We start from the raw sequence: 19,637 nt of genomic DNA on the forward strand, positions 1-19,637 counted from the left end.
ATCCGTGACAATCGGAAACAGGGACTGAGCCGGACGGATATGCGTAAACGCACGTGCACGTGGGGGCTGGTACTCAGCCGTGAAGACGGAGCGGGTTCCGACTCCTGCGACGGTGCGGACGGACCGCAGGCACCTCTGCTGGGGAAGAAGCCGGTCGTCTGAGGGAAGACGCCGTGCGAGTCCAGCGGCACAGGTCCCTGTCACCTCGCTGGAGACACACGGTGGCGCGGGGCAGGGGCCGGGCGGGAGAGTCCTGGAGAGGGACGGCGACGGGGCGGCTCGGGCCGTGCACGGAGCTCCGCTGAGCTGCACACCTCAACACGCTCACGACGGGAAGCTGCGTTAGGGATTCTCACCAGCGCTTTTCACAAGAGGAGGCGTGACGGGAGGGGCGATCCTAGTGCAGGGAAGCTTTGTAAAGAGGAAGAGAAAGAAGGGGCCGCGAGACAGCGGCATGGCGGGAAGCCGTGGAGGGCAGGGTCCTTCCTCAGCCAGGGCGGAGAGGTCCCACCGTCCCCGCCGCGCAGACCCCCAGCCCCATCTCCCGCCTCCAGGAAGCGGGGGGGTTGTCAGAACCGCCCCGACTGTGGACGACCAGAAACCCGTCAGGGCCGCCCGACGCTGAGGGCAGAAGGAGGCAGGACGGAGGGGGGAGGGTCCGCTGGCTGGAGGCCGGGATTCCACTAACGCTAAGGGGCCCTGGCTCTGCTGCAGCGCGACCGTGCGTCCTGGGGTGCAAGTCCTCCGTGCGGGGCCTCCATTTCCCCTGCCTGAGGAGCCGGGCGAGGTCTGGGGACCCGGCCCCACCTGCCACTTCACACCCAAGAGCGAACAGGGACATGTCCTTGCAGCTTGCTTGGAGGGGCTGGGGCTCAGAGGAGCACCTGACCCCAGGCGTGTGGCTCTGTGACCCCGGGTGGGACACGGGCCTTCCACGTGGGGTGTGGGAAGGTGACGAGGTGACACAGAAAGTGGCTGCTCGGTGTGGTGGGGACGGGGGGACGGGAGGGAGGCCGGCAGCACGGGGCTGGGGGGCCGCGCTTGTCTCTGTGGGCGCCCGTGGATGTGCCCGGCGTAGACACGGACCCGTGCTCTGCCCGGCTGTCAGGCGGGTGCTGCCTTGAGACCCGGGTCCTCCCTCGTTGCCGTGTGTCCCCAAGTCCCTGAGCAGCCGGCAAGGAGCTCCAGTGCATGTGGCTGGGAAGCCACGTGGTCACACCCTGCAGGGTGGCCCCCGGGTGACATTCACTGGCAGAGCCCAGAGCAGTGATGGGGACCACGGCACCGTCACACTGTCATTCACCGGATGACGGAGGGTCAGGCGGTCCTCAAGTCTGTTGCTCTGCGTGCCTTTCCAGGATGTGCGGACCGTGGGCGTTCTTCTGTGTCAGGTTAGACTCAGCCACACAGACACTGCACGTGGCTGGGGCGGTGCAGCCGAGAGGCGGAGGCCGGCTGTGTTCTCTGAGACGGCAGGGGCGCCATCGGAAGAACAAAACCACTGCAGGTCCTGGCTGGGGAGGCGGAGGGGCGCCGGCACACGGGTGCATCCCAGGGAGCTAAGTAAGAAACAGCCAAGGAAAGGTCGGCGCCGATGAGATGGCCCAGTGGCCCGTGCTCACGGCTCGTCCACGCCGAGGCAGCCTCGGGGTCACGCCCACGGCTCCCCAACGGCAACACATCCACTGTGCGTTTCCAGCATTTTCAGACAGATTCCTCCAGGAAGAACTTTCATGGTTAAAAACCAATTCTGTCCCTCAAGCTGGTGGATGAGAAGGTGGAAGTGCGCATGTACTATTACCGCCCCGGACACTCACCGCTAGCAACCCGGGGGCGTCAGCCCAGAGCCCCCAAACACCTATGTGGGCTCTTCCCGGGGTCATGAGCTCAGAGAAGCCAGACCTGAGAGCTCAACGACTCAAGTTCAACTCACAGCACAAGACAGCAAGTCTCACAGGCTCAGTTAGACTTTTAATTTCACGTTTGCGCTCGAAAGACACTGAGTATTAGAGTTGAAGGTGAACTTCTGGCCGCTTAGCGACCGATTCAATCGTCTCAGGGACACTGAGGGGTTCCCCGATGCCTCACCCCCGAGGCATCGTCCTCGATTGCCTGGAGCTGCCTCTTCCTCCCTGACCGCGTGGAGAGCACTGGCCAGGGGCCGACACACAATTACTACAGATTGGTTCCCACGTGAGAATCGGCCCCACCACCAGGTGCCAGGAGTATCCTAAGGAAATATATGCTTTTTTCAGAATTAAAAATTGAGCGCAATTTAAAGTCCTCGCCTAGAACGCATCCATCGGAACGACCCAGCATTCCCAATGTCAAAGTCATCCAAATCAGTAAAACCCCAAACAGCCAACTGGTCTACTCTTGCTGTAATTTACAGTGACGAATGCTTTCAGCAGAGAACGGCGTGAGGGCGTGACACGTTTGGAAGCCCCAGCTGGGGTCACCAAGAGCACGTGTAGTTGAGGGCAGTATGTGGCCCACGTGTCTGAGGAGCCCCAGGGGAACGGCCAGATTCTGAAGAGGTGCGCTGTGCGTTCAGCTGAGATCTGTCTGTTGACAGTAAGTGAAAACGGGGAGGAAGAGACTCAGACCGTAAACGTGGGGCACAAACGTGGTTGCCGGGGACAGGGTGGGGGATGTGAAAATGGGTGAAGAGGCAGCAGGTGCAAGCTTCTAATGGAGTGAGCGAGTCCCGGGAATGAAAGGCACTGTTACAACTACAGTGTCACAGCGACGTGACAGGACAAGTGGTGAGCTCCCCGTAACATGCACGAGTCAAATCACTAGGCTGTAGCCCGAATCTAAGGTAACATCATGTCGACTGTACTCAGAGAAGAAAAAGAAAGTGGAGGCACCACCCCGTCCGCGGTGCAAACCTCGTCCCTGCTGACCCTGAGGCCGCACTTTGGTGACGCGGGTGCTGGAAGTGGGAGGGAAGCTGGCCTCTCAGGACAGGGGTGCGTGCGGCTCCTTCTCCAGATGCAGGGGAGCGTGGGGAGGGCGCCCCTGTGCGCAGACGCTCTTTAGTCACTATCTCCTAGCGCCACCTTGGGCTTTGCTCTGACACGGGGTGTGTCCCCAATTAATCCGATAACCATGGCAATCGAGGTGCTGCCACCTCGTTGTTATTGCCGTTTTTATTATTATTTGCAAGGGCATTTGAGTTCGGACGCGGGGAGGCCCACCGTCTCTGTCCGCCCAGGGCCGGGGCTCCGGGCTACGGCCAGGGCGGCCTGGTTACAGACCAGGAATGGCCCTTTCCTTGTCTTGGGGGAAAGGGTCACTGGGTTTCTCTCTGCGACGGATGGAAACCTCATCCTGTTTTCAGAGGAAAATCGCCTCTGAGTTGTGTGCGAGGTGACGTCTTTCTTCGGTCGTGGGACAGGCTAGTACAAGGGATGCAGAGTACGGTGTTCTGGTGAGAAACACAGCGGTAAAACGAGCAGACTCCGGCCGTATGAGGCCGGCAAAGCCCGTGGCCCGGCAGCCTTCCACGAATCCGAGCCCTGCAGGCTGCCGAGGGCTCCCCGCGTGTGTGAGCAGGGCCGCTCCAGCATCCTTAATCACGGCCACTGTGACTGCTCCTCCTGCAGTGGCCCTGACGGCTGTCACTTACTGAGGACTCACCGCGGCCCCTCCACACAGCCATACTCAGCGCCCACCAGCCGCCGCCCCGTGTGCTGTGCGTGCCGCACCGCCTCTGCCTACAACCCAGGCCGGTGTCTTACTCTCCCCACAGATGGGAAAGGAGTTCACGGCAGTTAGGGGATTTCACGGGATATGGGTGACAGGGGAGCGGGATGCAAGCCGAGCCGAGCTCTGACAGCCTCACTCCTGCCCTGCGGTGGGTGACAGAGGAGGGGGGATGCGAGCGGGGCTCTGAGAGCCTCACTCCTGCCCTGCAGTGGGTGACAGGGGAGGGGGGATGCGAGCCGGGCTCTGAGAGCCTCACTCCTGCCCTGCAGGGGGGGACACGAGCCAGCCTTTGAGAGCCGCACCCCTGCCCTGCAGTGGGTGACAGGAGAGGGGGAGGCGAGGGGGGCCCCGACGGAGCCCCACTCCCGCTCTGCAGTGGGTGGAGGGAGGCCCCGGGCGGAACCCCACACACTCGAGTCTCGCTCAGGCTCTGCCTGGAAAGGCAGCCGAAGTCAGCAAGCAACCTGTTGGTCAAACACAGAAGTTCCGCTCGCATCGCCCCTTGGCACCTGGCGTGAAGGTGCCAGGCTGGCCCTGGGGTCTTGTGTGCACAGCTCAGGGCAGGACGGAGAGCCTGCTGGGGTCCCTGCCTGGCTGGCAGCCGCGCCCGCTGTCCCCCCCGGAGCCGCGGATCCCGCCGAGGCTGCGTGTGAAGCCGGTGAGCCTGACGGACACAACCGTGGGGACGCCCAGCACCACCCGTCGCTTTCCCCTCTCGTCACCGGGCCTCCAGCGTCGGCGAGGGCGGCACCGAGGGCCTGCCTGTCGCGGGCCTGGCCGCCCCGTGTTGGCGGGGAAGCCTCCTGGGAAAGGGGGCAGTGTGGGCTCCGGCCACCGAGAGGGCGGACACGTCGCTCCCGCACAGAGGAGGCCGGTGCAGGGGTGTCGAGAACCGAGTGTCACGCAGTTCCCGCGTCTGTCGTCAGAGGAGCCCAGGCAGGCGCGCCAGGAGCGCTCACCGCCTTCCCCTGACGCGGGCCGGGCCGCCGTCCCCCCCGCAGGTGAGTGGCGCGAGGACGCGGCTCCAGAGACCGGCCCGAGGGACAGGGGGCGGGAAGGGTTCCCAACCTGGCTCACACAGCTGGCCTGGCTCAGGGTGCTGACGGCTCGCATGTAGCTCTGGTTCCGGGAGCGGAACTTCGGGGAGTTGTACTTGGCAGAGAGGTCCAGGCTGTGGGCAGCAGACGCGTCCCTTGCCGCTTGCAGGTAGCTCTGGCTAAAAGAGAAAAAGAAATGAAGAGAAAAGGCGTTCCGTGAGCATGCACCGAAGGGGGAGAGCGGGTGAGGGGCGCTCCAGCCACCGCCGGGAGGCTGCTAGGAACCTTCCAGCCGCACGCTTGTCTTTTGACGGAAGCTTGGTCTTGGGCAAACATCCAGCAGGTTCATTTATGAACGCAGAGGCGCCAGAAGTAACGGCGGTGCTTTTTCAAGCTGCTTGGAAGCCTGACTTTCTGCGGCCGGGTAGGGAGGCCGGGGTCCCTCCACATAAGCGGAAAAGGGTGCAGAAAGACTCTAACCCTTCACACGGGCCTGGCTCCCGAATTTAAGCCCCAAACCCGAGAATTTCATACAAATCATGTTCACTTCTGGCAACTTTACACGTTCTGAAAAATAAAAGAAGAAAAAACGGGCTAGCCCCAGGCTCCACCTCTGCAAAGGGGGCCGGGTTCTGGGAGGCAGGCAGGTGGGAAGAGCAGACTAAGCCAGCTCTGTCTCGTCATCCTAACGCCATCTTCCTCCCGGTGCGCCTAACAGTCAGTGTTCTCTGATCTCCTCTCTTGCTATTTTCTAAAATGTTAAAAGTATGGGAAAACCTTGAGGGCGTCTGGCAGATGGAAAGGTCAGCTCAGCCTAAACTTCTGGCCAATTGAATTCCCTTTCTTTCAAGTTCTGTTGACAATCTTTCCATAGTAAAAACTCAGTCTGTCTGAGCAAACCCTGGAGTCGTGAGGACGGAAGGTGTTCTTTCCCGTGTTGGGTCACACGGTAGCGCTCAATGGGATCAGAACACGGGTCTGCGCGTGAACATGTGTGTAAATACTGGGCTGCTAAGGTCTGGCTCCACGGCTTGCTTTTCAGAGAAAATTCCTGATGCAAATTGTTTTCTCTGTGATTTACTTCTTTCTTTGAAAACGGGACAGCAGACAGAAACCTGGCCTCGGTCACAAGTGCGAATAAGCAAAGCCCATTCATCACAGATTAGAGGTCGTTATTTCTGCTAAAATCAGTATTTATATGTATATGTTAATAGAATATAATTTATATTACAAATTATTATTATGGTAACTTTTCTTTTAAAACCAAGCATGTAACATTCCAGCTCCCTTTGCTCAGAACAAAGCAAAACAAAAAGACAGAGAAGGAAACTGGCCGTGAGGTGGTTCCGGTTTGGGCACGTGACTCGGCCCGGACGCCTCGTGTGACCCCTGCTTCAGCCCGGGGACCCGCACCGCACCGCAGTGCGCACCAGGCCTGACCGCCAGGAAGACGGGGGAGCAACCCCCCACGCGTGGCTACCTGCCGTGGACGTGGCAGGGAAGTGGCCAGAGTCTGTGGGAGCGGCAAAGAGCCGACAGGCGGTACCCAGGGCTGTGGCATGTGTGTGCTGTGTGCGTGTGTGTGTGTGAGTGAGTGTGTGTGAGTGTGTCCCACGTCCCGTGTGTGTGCGTGGGCACGGCCTCTGCGAAGACCCCTGACTTGGGCTCCTGGCCTCACTTCTGACTTTGCAAAAATGCCAGCATTCTGCATCTCCCCCTCCTTCTGTTTCCTTGAAATGGCCCATTTCCCACCTTGCATTTGTGCCGCTGGGTCTGATGCCTCGCTCCCTGCCCGTAGCACAGCTCTCCCTCCCGACTGACACGGCCGCCTGGTGTCTTAGCACTCTCGGGGCTGGGGGCCCCTGAAGAAGGACTCTGTCCGTCTCTGCACAGGCACTGCTAGCCCCTGCCGGGCGCCGTGAGTGATCAGATGTCCTCAGAATGACAGCAACTGACCCTTTTGGTGGCTTTTGCATGGCACTCACACATGATTTGGTATATTTTGTGATTTTATGTTTCAAACACGTTTTCTAACTCCGTGACCTCCTTCTTCCCAAACCTGGCATGCCACTTAGAGAAAAGTTGCCATTGTAGAAAGCTGAACATTATTTTTTCTTTAAAAAATTTTTGTTACTGTTTATTTTTGAGAGAGAGAGAGAGAGAGAGAGAGAGAGAGAATGGGGTGGGGGATGGGCAGAGAGAGGGAGACACAGAATCCAAATGAAGCTCCAGGCTCTGAGCCCGACGCAGGGCTTGAACTCAGGAACCTTGAGATGATGACCTGAGCCGAAGTTGGATGCTTAATCGACTGAGCCCCCCGGCGCCCCAGATTTTGGGCTCACAAGAGTTAACGCTGGCAGTACACTAATGTGCTGGTTACCCCTGAAAGCATTCTGCGCCATACAAAGGGGACAGGGAGTGGCCGGGGCCAAGTGCAGCGCCCAGCCGGGCCCCGTGAGGGCACCCTGGCTCCGGGATTCACGCCTTCAGCCCCAAGATCGCAGCTGCTGAGTCACAGAACAGAGAGCCCCAAGTGCATGGTCCTCCGTTACTGTATCTTTCAAACAGTTTTAAAAGCCCCCAACTTCAGCCTCGTTAGGTTTAACAGACTTTTTTTTTGTTGTAACGGTTTAGCATTTTACGATACGGTGTCCCCAGGCCCAGTGATCTTGTCAATTGCAGAGCTGGAGGCTGGAGATCCGGAAGCAAGACTGAGAGGCACAGCTGGGGTCAGAAGCCGGCATCAGGCATCTTCTCCTGCACAGAGCACGCCAAGCCCCCCCCGACTCTAACTCCTGTTCCCCCGCAGAAACCGTACTGGGGTCCTATGGCATCTTTTTTTTTTTTTTTTCAAATGTTTTATTTATTTCTAGGAGAGAGAGAGAGACAGCGTGAGCAGGGGAGGGTCAGAGAGAGAGGGAGTCACAGACTGAAACAGGCTCCAGGCTCCGAGCTGGCAGTCAGCACAGAGCCCGACGCGGGGCTCGAACCCACGAACTGCGAGATCATGACCTGAGCGAAAGTCGGACGCTTAACCGACTGAGCCACCCAGGCGCCCCTGGGGTCCTATGGCATCTTAAAACCCCCTCGAAGCCCCTGGTTCTTTCCTCAAATGGGTAGTTTCTACTTCGGGACCCTGGCCGTCAGGGTTAGAGACACAGTTTCACGCATAGGTTTGCAGCAGCTGAGGAAACGAATGGAAACTATAAAGAGTTTTCCAGAATAACAGGAAGGCGTTTTCTCCAGTTTTTCCCTCCCAAGGATGCCCACGCCGGATGGTCCCGTGTGCACCAGCACTGTGGCCGCCGGCCAGAAGGTGCGAGAGGGACGGTGCTCGCACAGAGGGGAGGGGGCTTCCCCGAGTCCCCCCGTCGCCCCTTCTGTCCGTGGCCGCTTCAGGGCTGAGGGCTGCACCCCGGCTGACCAGCCTCTTCTGTGACTTGGGATCCGGGTAGAACAGACTCGCAGAACAAAACACACGCTAACCAGGCCTCGGCCCTTGCCCGTCTAGGTCCACGTAACCAGACTCGAGAATGCAGATAAAATAAACCACCCCCTTTCCTCGGTTGCCTTAGGAAAGTGGTGACGACTCAATGCAGGTTGTGTGAAGGAGAAACAAGAAAACCATCGTGTCCGTCCTCGACGTGTCCGCTCCAAATCCTGAGGGCATCTCTCCACGCCGGTTTGCGGTGCATCTGTGGTCATCCTCGTGCTTGGGGCCCAGCATCCGGCTGGAGCGCGACTGGGTATTTCCTGTCTTTGTGATTCTTCGTCTGAGGGGCAGAAGGGTGGGGCAGGTGAGAGCCCCGAGCCCCGAGGTGGCACGGAGCAAGGTCGCCAGTCACCACAGGGGAGCGGAGGGGGGACAGGAAGGGTCCCCCGGATGTCGGGGAGCCAGCGAGGCGGGAGCGAGGAGACCAGTCTCCGAGGGTGGCTCTCAGCGCAATCGGGGTCACACACACCACCGGGGAAATGGCTTCGGCGGCAGAAACCGGGTTGCAGTAAAGACACGGAAATGATAGCGTAAGTGACCATTTTGAACAATTTGTGATCTGCCCATGAAGAGGAGAGCGCAGGGGTGATGTGAGCAAAGTCGTGAGTTTTGGGGGGACGAGTCCATGTATTTTTAGGAAGTGAGCTCCCGTGGGAGCACAGCTCTGCCTGTGAGCTGCGCCCCCGGGAGGGAGCGTGGGGCGGCAGCCAGCCTGTGCTCCCTTTGCTCAACCCTCCTCCCGTGTCCACACAGACGGGCTTCCACGTCCCCTCGGACTGGCTCCTGCTTCCCCGGAGACGGGCTCCCAAGTCCTGTCCCCTCAGACGGGCTCCTGCGTCTCTGTGGACGGCCCCTGTTCTCAGGGAGCGTCTGCAAAGTGAGGGTCACTAACAGGACTTCACGCACACAGCTCACTGAATACTGAGTCCGGATCTTCTACAAGAAAGGCGAGCACCTGGCTCACAGACGTCGCGTTGAACTTGTCCCTAGGAGGCCTGGACTCGGCCGGGGGCCCAGAGCAGCCGTTCTGCACCTTCTTCCGCGGAGTGTGGTGAGGATGTCTCATCCCGGGGGGCAGCTGACGGGAGGGGCTGCCGGATGGGGCCCCAATGTTCCAGGTGAGACATGTCTCAACCAAACATTTCAACTGTTTAAACAGTTTTGACAAGAAGGAAACGGAGATTTATTTTTCTCTAAAATGGAAATCGTAGAGCGGAAGTAGAAATGCCTACCACGTTCTCATTAGTGGAAACAAAGCAGACAAGCAGTGAGATCACGGACCTCGAGTACAGACCTCGGCGGGTTCTGTCTGCAGGCTGCGAGCCCACACCCTCGCCGGGGTTCTGTGTCCTCACCCCTCCTAATTTAAGCCCCTCTGGGGCGCTGAAGGGGTAGCTCACTGAAGCTCTTCTTCTCATTCCCAGCGGTGACCATTTGTGTATCTTCTCTTGTGGCGGGACTTTCAACTTTCCCATTTTAAAAACTCGGTTATTTGGTTCATGTTTTTGTTTTGTGGGAGCTCTTTCTATATTGTGCAATCAGAGTCCTTGTTGGATGTCAGACCTTTTCCTTCACTCTGGGGCCCTTCTGGTTTCTCAGTGGTGACTCCGGACGAGCACAGGTCTTACATGTGCCAGTGGGACCCACTCTGCTGTGTTCTCTTTGAGTGGCCCTTAACCGGTGAGTTTCCGCCTCCCGCGAGATGACATCTGGGGACATCTGGGTCACCACCACTTGGGGGAGGGGCACGTGATGGCAGAAGCCAGAGATGATGATAAGGGCCCAGCAGGTGCCCAGTCGGCTCCCAACGGGAAGGCATCATCTGCCCCAAACATCACTAGAGCTGAGGCTGAGAAGCCCTGGTCTACTCTTACCCCAATCACACTGTCTCCCCCAAACAGCAGCAGCAGCCGTGCTTTCCTCAAGAGCACATCACACAGCCACGAGGGGAGACTATACGTGGGGCCATGAAACAAACCTTAACAAATGTTGAAAGAACAGAAGTCTTACAGTGTGTGCTGATGGGCCAGGAGGACATTAAACTAGAAATCAATCATGGAATGGTTTCTGGAAAATCCCCAAAATAAGCAATAAAAAAGAGACGTCTCTGAATGGAGATTAAAAATACCTTGGGATGTGGCATAGACATACACACAATGGAATACTACCGAGGGATGTAGTCACTCTGGAAAACAGCATGAGGCTCCTCAGAAAATTAAAAATAGAACTACCCTATGATCCCAAAATTCCACTACTGGGTATCTACCCAAAGAGACTGAAAACACGAATTTGAGGAATATATGCGCCTCTGTGTTTACTGCAGTATTATTTACAATAGCCAAGACAAGGAAACAACCTAAGTGTCCATCACTAGATGACCAGATAAAGAAGATGCAACACACACACACACACACACACACACACACACACACACACACGCTAGAATATTATGCAGCCATGAAAAAGAATGAAATCTTGCCATTTGCAACAACAGGGCTAGAATATTACAATAAATGAAGTAAGTGAGATAGAGAAAGACAAATTGCATATGGTTTCCTGAATATGTGGAATCTCAAAAACAAAACAAATGAACAAACAAAAGACACTTAAATACAGAGAACAGCTGGCCATTGCCAAGGAGGAGGGCGGCCCGTGGATGAGTGAAATAGGTGAAGAGGATTAGGAAGTACGAACTCTCCAAAGCCCCACAAATTTTACATTTTCCAATTGTCTGCTGATGGACTACATAAATACAGTTGATTTTTACGTTATTTTGCTAGTGCCCTGGTCTTGGTAAATGCCATTATTTGTTGAAGTATTTGTTTTGTACTTTCCTTAGGTTTTGTGTGTGTGTGTGTGTGTGTGTGTCTGTGTGTGTGTGTGTGTGAATGGTCTTGTCATCTGAGAATAAACAGAATAAAGTTCTTCCTTCATAGTCTCCATGTCCGTGGTCTAGCTTGCTTTATTACTGGCTATCCTCCATTCTAATGTTAAGGGGGAATGTTGAGGATGGATGTCCTATCTTTTACCCAATCTTAGATAATCTTAATATGTATATTGGCTCTACATTTTATGCAAATGCCCTCCACCCAACTGGAGAAGTTCCCTTTTATTCTGGTTTGCTGAGAGTTTTGTTTTTTCCTCATGTCTTGATATGATCATAAAGGGCTTCTTCTTTATTTACTAATATGGTAAATCCCTTCATTGATTTTTAGACATTAAATCAACCATGCATTCCTGGAATTCCTATTTGGTCATGAAGAAACTACACTTGGCTCTCTTTATATATTATTGAGTTTGGAATGCTAGTATTTTGTTAATTTGAAACAATATATTGGTCAGTAAGTGCCTTTTTTGGGTAACATTTTTGGTATCAGAGTTATGCAGCCTTCATAAAATAAGTTGAGAGGTATCATTTCTTCACCCTCCAGTTAATAAGTTTTTACATGATTTTCCTTTAGGACTTAATGGAAATTTACCAATGAAACTATTGTGGCCAAATTTTTCTTTGTGGGAATGGTTTTAATAGTGGGTTAAATATATAATAGAACTATATGGGTTTTCTATTTCTATTTCTTTCTATTAAAAACTGTTTTTCAAGGAATTGGTCCAATTCATATAAACTGTAGAATTTATTGGCATAAATTTGTTCACATTTTCCTATTATTTTACTTTTAATCTCCATTGGATCTACACTAATTTCCTCTTCTATTCCTAATATTTATATGTGTTTTCTTCCTCCCTTCCCCCTTTTTTAGGTGATCAGTCTTATCAACTAGGGGCTTATCAAGCTTTGAGATTATCAGAATCTTTCTTGCATGTTCTCAACCTGTTCTTGAACAGTGAATTTCTCCCTTCAGATTGTGTACTTCTCTGGTCCTGAAATGTCAGTTGGTTTTTTCTACAATCTGTTCACTCATCAAGACTATCTTTTCCTTTAAGATGTAGAACCTCATAATAGCTGCATTTATATTACATAGAAGACCTCATCATTGCTGCTTTAAAGTTCTTTTTTTTTTTTTTTAATATTTTTTATTTATTTCTAGGAGAGAGAGAGAGACAGCGTGAGCAGGGGAGGGTCAGAGAGAGAGGGAGATACAGACTCTGAAATTGGCTCCAGGCTCTGAGCTGGCAGTCAGCACAGAGCCCAACGCGGGGCTCGAACCCACGAACCGAGAGATCATGACCTAAGCGAAAGTCGGATGCTTAACCGACTAAGCCACCCAGGCGCCCCTTTAAAGTTCTTTTTGGATAAGCCTAACATCTGGGTCATCTCAGGTGTTATCTTCATTTTGTTCTTGTTAATGAGTTTCAATTTGGTACTACTTTGCATGGTTTTGCTTTTCTTCTTTTTTCTTAGGTATAGCGGACATTGTTGACTAAGACTCTGGATTCTGTTATCTTCCTCTGAAGAGTACTGAGTTTTGTTCTGGTGGACCCTCCTGAACTCGTGGGTGTGTGGTTAGACTCATTCACAGGATGCGTCTGTGGAAAGCTTTAAGTATTCCCTGAGTCATCATTCACTGTGTTCAGGTCCCTTGCCCAGACACCATGACTGGCTGGGCTCCAGTCCCTAATTTTTTATCATCTTCAGTGGGCAGCAGCTGAAAACTAAACTCAGTTTAGGGGCTATGCAGATTCTGGGGTTCCCTCACTACGGCTCCTTTGCTTCTGTGTTGTCCCTTTGCACCCCCAACCTGTACCTCCTGCCACTCTGGAAGTTCCACATCCTATTCCTTAACATCCAAAGTCATGACTGCAGCCCTTTGCCTAACTTCTTCGTAGTCCATAGCATGAGGGCTGGATTCACATCCATGTGGATTTCACTGAGCGTGTTCCTTGGGCAGTGTCTGAATATCATCTACTTCTGCCTGCTGTTGTTTGCTGTCCTGTTATGTTTTTGTAATATATATGTTTATATATTATATATTTATGTGTATAAAACAGACAGACACAGCTGATCTTTGAACAATGCAGGTTAGGAGAACCTAACTGAGAATCCATGTTTTGATTCACCCCAACCTCTACTAGTAACTTAATGTTGACTGGTAGGAAGATTTACCAATAACATAAAGAGCCGATTAACACATATGTCATAGATTATATGTATTACATATCATATTCTTACAATAGGATAAGCTAGAGAAAAGAAAATGCTATTTTGAAAATCATAAGGAAGAGAACATTTACAGTACTATATATAAAAAAAAAAATCTGTGGATAAGGGGACCCGCATCGTTCAAACCCATGTTGTTTAAGGGTCAGCTGTATATATTTGTCGCAGATACATAATATATTCCAGAGTTGCTTTCTGTAGGAGAGTCAGTTCTCCAGAACTCCTACTCACTATGTTTTATTTTTAAAAATTATGTTGTTATGGTGGCATCTGTCATCTGTGTGGCTTGCTGACATCTCAGTTATTTCACTGTTACTTGTTTAGGGAACTCACCACTGTGAGAGGCAGTGTGGCTCCCGTTACGGGACCCAACAGACCCCCTCAAAGCCACGGCATAGACACACGGCCTACGTTCTGTCAGTGAGATGCATTTTCCGGAGACTCGAGGGGACAGCTTGGCAGAGCCCACACTGTGATGGCGCCCTGGCTCACCAGCTGGCTGTGGCCATGGCTCAGATGCCACTGACCTCCTCTTGCCCAGGGGTGTCCACTGTGAGGTCTTGCACAAGGGGTTGGAAATGACCGTCTTCCACATGAAACGAGGCTCAGCATCCCTCCTCATCAGGGAAATACAAATCAAAACCACACTGAGATACCACCTCACGCCAGTCAGAGTGGCTAAAATGAGCAAATCAGAGAACTCTAGATGCTGGCGAGGATGTGGAGACACGGGCACCCTCCTACACTGTTGGTGGGAATGGAAACTGGTACAGCCCCTCTGGAAAACAGTGTGGAGGTTCCTCAGGAAACTAACAATCGAACTCCCCTATGACCCAGCAATAGCACTGCTAGGAATTTACCCAAGGGATACAGGGGTGCTGATGCACAGGGGCACATGTACCCCAATGTTCACAGCAGCACTCTCAACAATAGTGAAAACATGGAGAGAGCCTAAGTGTCCATCAACAGACGAATGGATCAAGAAGATGTGGTTCATCTATACAATGGAATACTACATGGCAATGAGACACAACGAAATCTGGCCATGTGTAGCAACATGGATGGACCTTGAGGGTGTTATGCTGAGCGAAATAAGTCAGGCAGAGAAGGACAGATACCATATGTTTGCACGTATAGGAGGATTAGGAGGAACTTGACGGAGGACCAAGGGGGAGAAGAAGGGGGGAAATGGTGGGGGAGAGGGAGGGAGGCAAACCATAAGAGACTCTTGAATGCTGAGAACACACTGAGGGCTGATGGGGGGGAGGGGAAGGGGGGATGGGCATGGAGGAGGGCACTTGTGGGGATGAGCCCTGGGTGTTGTATGGAAACCAACTTGACAGTAAACTATTAAAAAAAAAAAGAAATGACCGTTTTCACGAAACTACTTCTGGGGTGAGGCTTACTGCCTGGGTGCAGAGCCTTCCAGCCGGGCCGCTCTCCCTCTGGAGATTCTCCGAGGCGTCCCGTATTTCTTTCAGAAACTTCCTTTCTGCTTAGAGCGTGTTTCTGAGCGTATGAGGGGTCACAGTCTGGGCGACGCGGGAGCCGTGCCCCCTGGGCCGCGAGTGCTCCGAGCGCCGCGGAGGCCACACCGCATTTACAGGCACGGTGTCTCCAGGGTCCCTGGGGTCCGCCAGGGACCTCAGGCTCATCTTTACTGAATGGCGCGCCACGTCTTCAAACTGGTCTTGCAGCCAATATTGTAGCAGGAATTGTCGAGTACAGCCAGAATTAAAGGTATCAACTTAATTCCTTGACATTTAACATTTCTGAGGTTTATTTAAATTCAATGTGCTGACATCCTTCTCTATAATTTATTTTTCTAAAGAGACACAGAATTGAGGCCAGTAATAGTGACCTTATATAAAGAGCTAACATCAACAGAGTGGGACCCAGAGGGATGGAGCCCAACATCACGGAACAAAGTAAACCCTTGAAAAAGGTTTTCTTTGGCATTAAAATGCTTCCCTCAAATATGTTTATCCATCAAAATGAGTCATTCATCTAACAAACATTCATCGGGCACCTGTCGCAGAAACAAGATGATTGAATCATTGCCCCTTTTCCTCAGGGAGCCCCGAGGCCGCACAGAAATTTTTAATGAAGTTTGATTTTCTGAAGGATGTATTTATGGTTTTTTTAAATTTATTTTTGAGACAGAGACAGAGCATGAGTGGGGGAGGGGCAGAGAGAGGGAGACACAGAATATGAAGCAGCTCCAGGCTCTGAGTTGTCAGCACAGAGCTCGACATGGGGCTCAAACCCACGAACCGTGAGATCATGACCTGAGCTGAAGTTGGAGGCTTAACCGACTGAGCCACCCAGGCGCCCCCTGAAGGATGTATTTAAAGAGACCCAGTGTCCTCCTGAAAATCTTGTCTTTCTCCTATTTAAACTGCTTTGGGGTTCAACTTCTGAAATGTATTTTAAAGAAAAGTGGCAACGTTGTGCAGAGGAGTATGAATTAGTTTGCACTCTAAGGAAGGCCGGGAGGTTAAAGAATCAGAGAATGATCAGTATTAAGGAAAAGCTCCATTAATCACTTATCTTCCATGTTATGAGTTTCAGTATATCAATATCAACAGATGTAAATGTGTCAAAATCAATGAAAAAAATCTGCTCTTATTACAAAATTATCTGTAACCCTTCAGAGATTAAAGTAACACATATAAATAAGAAAAAGTTTTTTTAAATAAGGGCTAAATTTTATATAACTATATGAACGTTTATAAGTTTAATATGCTATAGTATGGAATACACTGAAAATCTATATTCTGAAATACTACATGAAGTGCAGCCACTTTAAAAATGGTCTGGAAGTTCCTCGAAAAGTTAAGTGTAATTCCACATGTTCTAGCAATTTTACTTCCAGATACGTGCCTAAAAGAAACAAAAACATATGTCCTCACAAAAGCTTGTAGAAGGATTCATAGCGGAATTACTCATAACACCCCTGAGTGGAAGCCACCCAAATGTCCACGACTCATGGATGGGTATCCGCGGCGGTGTCCACACAATGGGTATCGTCCCTAAAAGGAGATGACACACGGGCGGCATGAACCTTAAAAAAACGATGCTCAGTGCTGGAGGCCAGACCCCGAAGGCCACACGTCATGCAATCACACTTACAGGAAACTCCCAGGCCCAGCAAACCCAGAGGCAGAAAGCAGATGGTGGTTGTTCAGGGTTGGGGGAGTGACTGCCAGTGGGTACAGGGTTTCCATTAGGTGTGAAGAAACGTTCTAGAATTGATCACAGGGAAGATGCACGACTCTGAATATACTAAAAGCTGTTGAACTGTGTGCTTCGAGTGGATGAACTGTGAGGTGCATAAATTATATCTTCGTAAAGCGGGTAGAAATCAGATATGAAAAGTACTGTATTTAGTTTTTCATCATTTGTAAATTGAAGTGGAATGTGTGTCCGTCACGAGGACGTGGAAAGAATCTGCAGAAATGAACTGAGGTCCCGTGGGTGCCTCTGGGTGGTAGGCTCTCAGCAGCGCTCCGGGGGACGCGGTGCCGTTAGCAGGAACAAAGAACCTTCCACCGGCAGCTGCCGTCCTTGGGGCTGGACAGGGCTCTCCGAGGAAGGTCTGATAATCCACCTTGTTTCATAAAGGGATCTCGCTGGAGGTCAGAGCTGTGATTCAGCCAGATTCAGGGACAAAGATCTCCGATTCCCGGAAGTGTGCATACGTTACTTTGTATCATATATGAGCACTTCAAACAGTTGCACAGGATTGTTACAGGTGCCTGATGGGTTAGCAGCTGGGACGCACATAAAGCTGTGTATCGGTTTGCTTCCAGCGCAGACAGCTGCCTCTCTGGGGCCGTCACTGGCTCAGGGCCTCACTGAGTTCTACCAGAGGGCCTCTGCTCCATCTCCTCGTTAGAAAACAGAACAGGAAGTCATACGGAGCCCTGGGTTTGCAGGGGGAGGGGATGGCCACTGAGGTGTGCAGGGCATAAAATCCTTAAGCTGCTAAATAAAAAGTCCTGTACTGAAGGGGCGTTTTGGGCAAGCAAAGACAGAGAGCATTTCCAAAGCTAGTGTACGCGGTGTGGGCTCGTCTCAATAGACAGTCGAATCTGGGCATTCAGGAGAAATCCTCGCTGTCATCCGCTCTCAGTGGTGAACAAAGAAAACTCAGGATGATGTGGACGTTGTCTTGCTCCTCAAGGATGTCATAAATCTTACCCCCCGAAAGGAACAGTCATTTACCATCCACAGGAGTGGTGACAGAAATGCAAATTAAGTGTTTCTACCAGCTCTCCCTTAAATTACTCAGTTCCCTTCAAGACGGAGGGGCTAAATGCCAAGAAGAACCGATCTGAAGCCAGAAGACCCGGGTCTGAAGTTCAGATTCTATTTGTGTGCATCCTTGCAGTGGGGAGCTGAGCAGGTCACTAGCGACCTTGACCCACACTTTCTTCCGTTGGCAATGAAGGCAATGGTCAACCCCTACTTCAGGGGGCTGTTCGGAGAGTCCTGTGAATTCAGGCGGGGCAGATGCCTTTCCCAGGGGAGAAGAGAGAGGCTCGCTGCTGTATGACACACCCCTGCCCACTCCTGCTACTGGGCTTCTGAAGACAGACGTGGCCGCACGATGCTCATCCTGACTAAATCACAAGGTCCGCACGGCAGCGGCGCCTACGACGGACACCTGTGCCGCCCGGACCCTTTCGTTACTACTCCCGGCTCTGCCTTCTTCTATGTTTGGCTTTCTGTTTTTAAGCCAAGTAAACAGGTTTTCTTTTTATAAAAGCTTCCGACAGCTATTGGTTCATGTTTAAAGGTTAGTGTCAAGGCAACGAGAACACATCCATTCAGTGGTCTTGCAAATGCTAACCTTCAGGTTCCTAGACCTCGGTCCTGCAGACGGGGTGAGAATGTCTAACAAACATTCTAGGCGGTTCTGCTGCAGGTGGTCTGTGGCTCGGACCACGTGAGAAACACACAGCTACTTGGACAGAGAGATAGGGGACCCCACTGAAGGGCCTTTGAAGGAAGCTGGATTTGTATCCACTTCATCCACCAGTAATAAACCCACTGACGAAGTATCTTCCCTGTGGTGCTAGGAGGCGGGTTTGTGTCTACATCAAGAGCAGGCTGTGACGCACTCAGAGCAGGCCAGGCCTCCAGAAGTGGACGCTGGCCACGTGGGGACACGGCCCACAGCACCTGGAGAAGCACGACGCAGACTTCAGTTACCGTGTGCGGTCGTGTGTTCAGACTTCTCCAGGCACGAGTTCTGTGCCCCGTCACTGGCGGCCTCGGGAACGGACCGTGCGGCCGTGGAGCGGGACCGGGCCTGGGCATCCTGACTTGGATGGAGACGCAGGGTTGGGAGCACTTCTCGCCAGGGCGCCCCGCCTCGAGTGCTTTGCGCTGCATGTCCTCAAATATTGAACGGTCAGACCCTGAGCTGCAGGCTCCTGGAGAACACTGGGGCCCCACGCCCCACTCAGACATGCCCTAACGCCCCGGCCCCCAGTCGCCAAGACCCGAGACCCTGGTGCTGGGCTCTGCGCCAGAGAGGGCGCCCGTCCGAGTGACCCCCGCCACGCAGCTCTGCACGCCGTCACTGGCGCCCGGCCGACCTCACTCCTACCAAAAGGCCAGGATGCCAGGGTGAGAGACTCAGAGAAGCCACCACACGCGGACGCATGGCTCCAGACACTCTGACCGGCCACGCTTTCCAGCCAGCACGTTACCGAGTCCCCGCAAAGTATCTCAGGTGCTCAGAAGAAGCCTGCTGGGTAGGACGGAAGGGAAAGGGCTGGCCAGGCCCCCCGCTGACACGGCTTAGAAGTAGCCAGTAGTCCCTTAGAAGGGGTGCTTGGGGGGCTCAGTCGGTTGAGCGTCCGACTTTCGCTTAGGTCATGATCTCGCGGTTCGTGGGTTCGAGCCCCACGTCGGGCTCTGTGCTGACTGCCAGCTCAGAGCCTGAAGCCTGTTTCAGTCTGTGACTCCCTCTCTCTCTGACCCTCCCATGCTCACGCTGTCTCTCTCTCTCTCTCTCCCAGAAATAAATAAAAATAAATAAAAATTAAAAAAATTAAAAAAAAAAAGAATCTCTTCTTTTTCCCCTTGTATTTCTTTGGGAGTTCTATTGTACTTTTTCATTCCATTTCCTTTCCTGGTATTTATAATCAGGCATGAGCAGATTTGTCTGTCAGCAGATAGGGACAAAACTGGAAGGTGAGTAGGGAGGTAAATAATAGTAAGCTAGGTGAGGTGATGATGGGGTTCTGAGGTTGGGTAATTTATAAGT

General features: G+C 52.6%; 1 protein-coding gene across 1 annotated transcript in view; it reads right to left on the reverse strand.

Moving 5' to 3' along the window:
- The window catches only part of DLGAP2 (DLG associated protein 2), a 176,424-nt gene that overhangs the window by 53,176 nt on the left and 103,611 nt on the right, over window positions 1-19,637 (reverse strand). The window contains exon 13 of the mRNA XM_039223525.1: window positions 4,780-4,927. Within this exon, the coding sequence (XP_039079456.1) occupies window positions 4,780-4,927 (148 nt within the window). The remainder of the gene's footprint in view (window positions 1-4,779; window positions 4,928-19,637) is intronic.

This window comes from Hyaena hyaena, unplaced genomic scaffold, assembly GCF_003009895.1.
Source record: "Hyaena hyaena isolate Hyena2069 unplaced genomic scaffold, ASM300989v1 scaffold_1354, whole genome shotgun sequence".
NCBI lineage: Eukaryota > Metazoa > Chordata > Mammalia > Carnivora > Hyaenidae > Hyaena > Hyaena hyaena.